The following is an 8,957-nucleotide window of genomic DNA, read 5'->3' as shown; positions in this document are numbered from 1 at the left end:
CCTAAAAGCAACAAAGCAGAGTATGGATGAGACATGAGGTCTAAAAACAGTGGTACCTCTGCTGATATTGTTGACATGAGTGTGCTCTCCAGTCATCCCTATCCCAGTGTGAGTGGGACCAGTGACACCAGCTGTGTGACATGAATGATTGAGCCAGCTGATCCTATATATGTGACCATTCCCACAATAAAAGTTGCTTCCTTGATAACATGAACCCTGTCTGACAGCGTATGATTCCTCCGTTCACAGTGTGTAGTCCGATTGTTATGGTTTTAGCCAATACGCAATAACCAAGATTTAACAGATATCATTGTTGCTTTTTTCAACATCTCTGAAAACGAATCCTGTCCCTTGTTTCCCATAACCCTCTTCCAATAATTCAAGTAAGCCATGATGTTGCTTTTCAACGGTAAACATTGAGGTGTCAGAGACAGATTGTCTGGAGGAGGAACATTCATATAACACACTATAAAGAAGTGAAGTGAAACTTTATTTATATAGCGCCTTTCGTACACGGATGCAACTCAAAGCGCTTTGATCATACAAGAAGAAGAAAGTCCAGCTGTCTCCCAGGATCCTCCTGACCAACGTGATCCTGACAATTCTACCGCTGAAAGCATCCTCACCCACAGCATCACAGTGTGGTACGGCAACTGCGATGTGTCCGACTGGAAGGCCCTGCTCACACCGCTCAGTGTATCATTGGCACCCAAACTCCCTACCAGTCCCTCCAGGCAAAACCCGATGTCGGCGGAGGGCGGCAAGCATCATCAAGGATACCTTGCACCCCCAACCATGGTCTGTTTGACCCCCTACCATCTAAGAGACTCAGGAAGTACAGGATCCTCGGGTCTGTTTGACCCCCTACCATCTAAGAGACTCAGGAAGTACAGGATCCTCGGGTCTGTTTGACCCCCTACCATCTAAGAGACTCAGGAAGTACAGGATCCTCGGGTCTGTTTGACCCCCTACCATCTAAGAGACTCAGGAAGTACAAGGATCCTCGGGTCTGTTTGACCCCCTACCATCTAAGAGACTAAGGAGGTACAGGATCCTCGGGTCTGTTTGACCCCCCTACCATCTAAGAGACTCAGGAAGTACAGGATCCTCGGGTCTGTTTGGCCCCCTACCATCTAAGAGACTCAGGAGGTACAGGATCCTCGGGTCTGTTTGACCCCCTACCATCTAAGAGACTCAGGAGGTACAGGATCCTCGGATCTGTTTGGCCCCCTACCATCTAAGAGACTTGGGAAGTACAGGATCCTCGGGTCTGTTTGACCCCCTACCATCTGGTAGGGGCCACCATCCACCATCCCACCCTGCCTGAAAACCTCAACTATCATCCCAGTCCCGAAGAAAAGCACGGTGAGCTGCCTAAACGACTACCGCCCGGTGGCACTCACACCAATCATCATGAAGTGCTTCGAGAAACTAGTCCGGGCCCACATACTCACACGCCTCCCGCCCAACCTGGATCCATACCAGTTCGCCTACAGAGCCCACAGGTCCACAGAGGACGCCATCGCGACGACTCTCCACGCCACTCTATCCCACCTGGAGAGGGGAAACAGCTACGCGAGACTGCTCTTTGTGGACTTCAGCTCTGCCTTCAACACCATCCTTCCAGACAGGCTAGTGACCAAACTACTAGACCTGGGACTATCACACTCTATATGTGCATGGATCAAGGACTTCCTGACCGACCGCCCCAGAGGGTGCGGGTGGGCTCCCACACCTCCACAGCCCTCAGACTCAGCACTGGGTTCCCCCAGGGCTGCGTGCTAAGCCCCATCCTCTACAACCTCTACACCTACGACTTCACCCCCGTCCACCCCAGCAACTCCATCGTAAAGTTTGCAGACGACACCACCGTGGTGGGCTGCATCTCGGGGGGGGGCGAGGCGGCGTACAGGGATGAGGTAGAGCAACTGAGCAAGCTGTGCAAGGTTAACAACCTGCTGCTGAACAAGTCAAAGACCCAGGAAATCATCGTGGACTTCAGGAGGAAAAAGTCAGAGATCCAGCCCCTGCTCATCGACGGAGAGAGCGTGGTGAGAGTCTCAGCCCTCCGATTCCTGGGGGTGCACATACAGGATGACCTGTCCTGGAAGAACAACACAGCAGCCACCATCAAGAAGGCACAACAGCGGCTCTACTTCCTGAGAGTCCTCAGGAAGGAACACAACAAGCAGGAGATAATGGTGGCCTACTACCGCGGCGCAGTGGAGAGCATCCTCACCTACGGCATCTGCAACTGGTTCTCCAGCTGCACAACCGCGGAGAGAAATGCGCTACAGAGAGTCGTGAGAACAGCCCAGAAGATCACCGGCGCCCCCCTCCCCTCTCTGGAAGAGCTGTACAACACACGCTGTCTCAGGAAGGCCTCCAAGATCTCCAGAGACCCATCCCACCCTGGGTACGAACACTTTACTCGGCTGCCCTCGAAAAGGCGGTACAGGACCATGGCCGCAAGGACAAACAGACTGAAGCACAGCTTCTACCCCAGGGCCATCCAGGCCCTGAACACAGCAAAGACCTAGGTTCTGGGCCCTGGACAGTCTGGACGGATTGATGGCAGCTGCTGGACTGAAAAAATCAGGTGTAGTGCTGAGGCACAAATATGTGCATTTCTAGCCTGCAAACTGCGACACTTCAAATGAATGTGCAATAACACTATGTGCAATATGACAACCCTAGTCGTCTATCTGTACAGTATAGTATAGTGGATAGTGTACATAGCCTTTATTTATGTAAACCAGCTCCTTCCCTTCTTGTGTTTTTTTTGTTTGTGTTTTTTTCTTTCCTAGCACCAGGGGAGCCACCCCTCCTAAATTTCGTTGTTTGGTACCTGTACTATAGCAATGGCAATAAAGACCATTCATTCATTCATTCATTCATTCATTCATCTAAGAGACTCAGGAAGTACAGGATCCTCTGGACCCGTATCAGCAGGCTACAGAACAGCTTCATCAACAACCCCTGCTCCACACCCCCCTGCTGAACCCGTTCAACTTGATAATGAGCTTCCCGGCTTAAAAGGATAAATAGTTAAACACTGGACCCTAATAATGAATAACATTAATGAGATAAGCATGAAATAATCATCATAATCATTATAATCCTCTTTATGACTGGACATAGTAGGGCTGCCCAGTGCTTGTGGTGGTGTGTGATTGGTAATATGAATCTTACTAATCAGTATAAGAAGTTTGTCTGGGTGCCCAGAGAAACCCAAGTTTGTAACTGAGACCGACCAGGAACCACAGACATTCTCTCATTCTCTCTGAGGTGTGATATCTCTCCTTCCAACAGTGCCATCAATACAGTCAACAACTACTCATGTAATTACAATAACACGCATGCACGCACACACACACGCACACACACACACACACACATACACACACACACACACACACACACACACACACACACACACACACACACACATGCACCAACAGTTTCTATCTAACACCTCTAAATCTAAAATTCTCTGTCTGTTTCTCACACGTACTATGTTGTGCTATGCACAGTAGCCTGGTAGCGGCTCATTGCAGCTGTGAATGTGAATGCAACATGATATTAAGTTGGTTTCACAACAAAAAGGCACACCCAGGTTTGGCGCCTCAGACTGCAGCAGCAGCCATGCACACCTGTGTAACAGCGTAGCCTATATGGTACAGCATCTGGGGCTGTTGTCTGCCGGTGTGCCTCTACTTACAGATTGCAGTAGCTTTAGATGGAGAGGTCTACTGTCGGTCTAATGATTTTGTCATGTCATACAAGGAAACACGATTACCACGTTTGCGTGGATCTCGTAACCTGTTCTTCAACATTTTTTTACCCAGAGTGGCAGACACCCCATAGGCAAATATACACAAACACAAACACAGACATGCTTTGCCCCTCTCTAATACACAATGTTCACACATACACACATCATGTGCACAGATGAATTAATGTATTAAATTCCATACAAATGATGTAAAGATGATGTATTGTATTCATACTACTCAAAACTCTCAGTGGGCCACAATGTGATTCTTAAATCTGTATCTATCAATATCCAGTAGACAATTCATTAAAATAGCTAGACATACATACATACTTACACACACACACACACACACACACACACACACACACACACGCGCACACACACACACACACACACACACACACACACATATACACACACGTGAACAGTCAGCTTACCTCTCACCTTATCTGTCTCCGCTCTTGAGGAAGAAACCTTAGAATCCAGCGATTTCAGTATATTTTGCCAGATTACTCCCCGTTTCCGTCATATAAAACAACACATCTCATACATTTGTCCAGCTCAGTGTGTCAGTAGTGTGTGTGTAGGACTGATTCAGTCTCTCATTCTGCCCTCCCTGTCTCTCTCCCTCCCTCTCAAGTGGTTTGTCAGGCTCAGGAGGTTACAGTGTTGTGCATCGCAGTGTTTGTCCAAGTCACACCTTCAGTGCTGTCTTAACTCCACCCTCTTCACCTGTGTCCCCATCCTTCTCCTTCTCCTTCTCTTCCTCCTTCCTCCTTTTCTCAACCGAGGGTGGTGTGTTCTCAGTAAGCACACTGTAGGGTATGGTGGTCTGTTCTAAGTTTTTACCTCTCTATAAGTTTGCACTCAGCCTTCTCTATAGCCCAGTCCAACTAGTTTATGAATCTGTGTCAGGTAACATGCTGACCGTGTCTCCCTCTCCTCTTTGTCTAAAGAAAAACAGGTTCATCCACTTTTCCCCCCTCATGTAATTTCTATCCTGTGTCTTTTGCTCTCAAAGCTTCCTAATACTTTCAACGCCCTTCAACATTCTGCGAATGTCAAGCTTCATCATTAGGGTTAGGGCTAGGTGTACGGTTGTGTGAATGATAAGTCAAAACATCAATCAGTACATTAATCGGTACACAATCAGTACCATTTTCTTTTTATTATTATTGTCACAATTAGAGGAAAAGCTAATATAAAATAATATCTACAGTATTTATTTATGTTCATGAGTCTCATTTGAAGAATACAAGGTGTGTTCCACATACACACATTCTGGATGGGCCTGTGCATAATTGTATACATTTAAGATGACCTACACAGAATCTGTTACACACTAACAGTGTTTCATGGCAACACGGGTTTCAAGTCACAGTTTTGCAGTATGATTACCAGGCTGAGGTCCCACCCACTTCTCCCCTAGAACACAGAGAAGCGTAGGATTGGAAAAGGATAGCGGTGAGCTGGATCCTGATTGGCTAACAGAGATCACATTACAACAAACCGTACTTCAACCAAAGATCACATTACAACAAATCTAAACAAAAGAACTGGGGGGGGTATTCCATCAACGTCCGGGTTTTCTCGTTAGATTTATCAAATTAAACCTTTAATTTTTGATAAAGTCTTGCAAGACTTATCAACAATAAGTCTGGATTTTTCCTTTAGTGACGTGGAATTACCCCCTGCTAGATCAAGCTACAACATCACAATATTGATAGCTGTCTTCTGTAATTATGCAAAGTAATTTGCATTTTTACCAGTCCTCAGAAAAATGTAGTTTTGTGAGTTGTATGACATGAGGCACGTGTCACATTCCATACATTCCATTTGCCATTTGTGTCATATCACATGTGATTTGTTTTGATTTTACTGTTGAAGAAATGATGGTGTCCCTATACTGTGGGTTTATGAAGGTGTTATGAGAGTGATGAGTGTGTGAACTCACCTATGCAGTGGGCCATGAGTTCAAATCTGTCAGAGCCGAAAAACACCTCTTTCTTTCCATTGACATGACACACTATCAGAGGGAAGCCAAAGGCCTGAGAGAGAGAGAGAGAGAGAGAGAGAGAGAGTCAGAGAGAGAGAGGAGAGAGAGAGAGAGAGAGAGAGAGAGTGAGAGAGAGAGACAGAGATTATGAGACTCTGCTGAAAAGAGAAAGCGAATAACTAAACTAGACTAAAAAGGTGCTAATGTTTTCTTAACAACCCTAATGAGTTCCCATCATAATGCAATTGCCCACTGGGTAACACCAGAATAACATAACAAGGGCCATCGGCAATAGATTAGGGGTAGGGCCAGGGTTAGGGTGTGTGTTGTGATAGAGAGACAAACAAGGGGGGGAGAGGAAGGTGAAACTGACCCCATAATCAAGTGCTTCCTGGGTTGCGCTCTTCAGCTTGTCTTTGATTGGCTGAGAGGTGGACAGTTTCAGCAGCTCTTCCACCTCGCCGGCAGAAAGTCCCGCCTTCAAGGCTGCCTGAAAATGAACAATATGAACCCAAATATATTACATCCATAACACTACAATAATAATAATAATAATAACTTTATTTGTATAGTGCTTTTCCTGCAAACGTTGCAGCTCAAAGTGATATCATGATATAATCTTAATTTAATTATTTTGTACCGTAATTTAAATGCAATATTAAAAGGATGGGTTTTTATAATCTTAATTTAATTATTTAGTTATTTAAAGGCAATATTTAAAAATATGGGTTTTTAGTCTTGACTTGAACATAGGTTGCATCCCTAATGTAAACTGGCAGTGCATTCCACAATTTGGGAGCATAAAATGAGAATGCAGCCTCACCAAATCTCTTCTTTTGTACATGTGGTACACAGAGAAAACAAGCGTCAGAAGACCTGAGAGCTCTATTGGGCTGATATGCTAGCAAAAGGTCTTTCAAATATTCTGGTGCTATGCCAGTGAGAGCTTTATAAACAAGCAGAAGGATCTTGAAATCTATTCTGAACTTATCTACCAACTACCTAAGCCAAATCACAAACTATTACACCATGCCACAATAGGCCTAGCTACCCAATAATTAACTGAATTTCTACGACTGATAGACTCCAGCCACAGTGATCAATCACTTCCTGGTTCCTACCTCAGAGAGTGAGGCAGGCTGGGTAATATCTAGGTCCTGATTCCAGATCCTCTTCCACAGCTCGCGGGACACCTGCTCCACCTGCTTGTCTCCACCCACCTCTTTCTCCTGCACTGCCGCTACTAAACGCATCGCAGACAAGGAGCCTGGGAGGACGTAGAGAGACAACAAACAAATCAAATAACAGAACAGACAAACAGGCATAATGACAGTCCCCCTAAAGCTAGAAGAAGTCTACATTAATAAGTCATTCTAGCTCAATGTTTGTCTCCCTCCCTGAGGCTTCACCAAGAGACACAGCAGTAGTCAGTGGGGGTGTTACAGGGAGAGACTTGCTGTCAGCACCAGCTACCAAATCCTGGCCTACTGCAATGACGTCAAGACCTGTTAAGATGCTTGTTTTGATCCAGATAAATTTTTGCTCTATACAAGAGTATGAAATGAAGGCCATTATACAACAGTTAGTTCCGACCAAGTCATTTGATTGGACAAGAGGCATTCCATGAGTGCTGATATACAGTATAACAGCAATGGGACCTTTAACTATATGTATCACTCCGCCGCACAGATGTTCTACTAAATGACCGTTAATTAGATTACATGTTTGTGTTCAGGTTACTAGGCAACCGTCCATTTGAAGTTCAGTTACACCAGAATAACAAGGGCCATCGGCCTGCGGCCTCGTACCTACGACCGAATCACAGCCGTGCTGATATTCAGTATAACACACTCCCTCTCGTGTGATATTGCTTAATTAGACTCTATTGCACCTATTGCATAGTAGTGGCATGTGATGGCGTGTTTAGGCTACCTTTTTTGAACATGGCCTCAAAGGGGTCAGATGGGGGACTGATGGGGACACCAAAGTACTGGGACAGGCGTTGTAGGTCTGTGGTCATGTACACAAATTTGTTTGGGACCAAACCTGGAGGCTTATTGCCTAGAATAAAGGACATAACAATCATCAAATCATATTGCATTACATTACACACTATAACATCTCAGATACTTGTACAGTAGGCATATATCATGGTTACATTGTTCTTAATTGGAAAATAATTTGTTCGGGCTTTACAATATTTACCCCCTTACCTGACCCTTGCATGACACCTCCCAGAAACGCAGGACGTAATTTGAGGTCAATGTTCCATACATTTCTGTAGCGACACATGACCTGCGAAACAGAACATTGTAAGTGCATCTGGATCTATTCCAGAAGTCCTCGAGGCAACAACCATAGATGTCTCGTGAGCTTAGAATGATACGGTTCTATCTCCGTTTAGAATGATAAGGTTCTATCTCCGTTTAGAATGATAAGGTTCTATCTCCGTTTAGAATGATAAGGTTCTATCTCCGTTTAGAATGAGAAGGTTCTATCTCCGTTTAGGGTAGTTCAGAGATATTGAGCGTCAAAGTTTTTACATTCCATTATGTTTTGTGAGATGGAACCTTTGTATTTTATTAATTACTAACTCAAAAATGTCAACACTTTAAAGATAACACCACACAGGCATTAATAAGCACCTAATGGATCAGATTATTAAAAAACTCAATTTTGACCAAAAATGGACATAGAACCTTATAATTATGACGTCACGGTCTGATACGAACCTCAAAGCCCAGCCAGGAGTATGGAGACACCACGTCATAGAATAACTCGATCACTTTCTTAGAACTTGACATTTTGAAGGTGTGTCCTGCAACACAGACAGTGTATCTGTTGTGACAATAATATGGTTATCCGCATAAATAATGTAATTTTTTACATAAAAAAAAGAGAATTAAAGAGTGTGCATTATAATTTCGGAGCACGTTACCTTTGCACCCCGACTGAGCCCGTCTGTCTGTCAAACTGTGTCAAAGTTCAAGTTCAACTAACCTTGACAGAAATTAAATGCAACCTCGCAACCAATTGTTTTCACATGTACAAATGCACCAAAAACTCTTTTGAAATCACCTTTTGAGTCCCGTGCAATTCAGCTTTATTGGAGCGTTTAACTACGGTATAACGTTTCCATTCTCAACTAGAGTTGCTGTTACATAATGTGCTATGTTGCTTTCA

The 8,957-nt window shown here is 44.6% G+C and overlaps 1 protein-coding gene across 1 annotated transcript; it reads right to left on the bottom strand.

Moving 5' to 3' along the window:
* Positions 1–4,914: 4,914 nt before the first annotated feature.
* Positions 4,915–8,957, bottom strand: LOC308166009 (glutathione S-transferase kappa 1-like). Its single transcript, XM_080540232.1, has 8 exons — positions 8,713–8,957; positions 8,507–8,592; positions 7,988–8,069; positions 7,707–7,835; positions 6,896–7,041; positions 6,148–6,264; positions 5,733–5,826; positions 4,915–5,203 (listed from the first exon to the last, which is right to left on the bottom strand). Exons 2-8 carry the CDS (start codon positions 8,576–8,578, stop codon positions 5,154–5,156), a joined length of 690 nt encoding a protein of 229 aa, XP_080396358.1. The 5' UTR covers positions 8,579–8,592; positions 8,713–8,957; the 3' UTR covers positions 4,915–5,153.

Source organism: Nansenia antarctica, assembly GCF_963989245.1.
Source record: "Nansenia antarctica genome assembly, chromosome: 10".
Lineage (NCBI taxonomy): Eukaryota > Metazoa > Chordata > Actinopteri > Argentiniformes > Microstomatidae > Nansenia > Nansenia antarctica.
The sequence above is the reverse complement of the archived record's forward strand: the minus strand, read 5'-3'. Positions and strand labels throughout refer to the sequence as shown.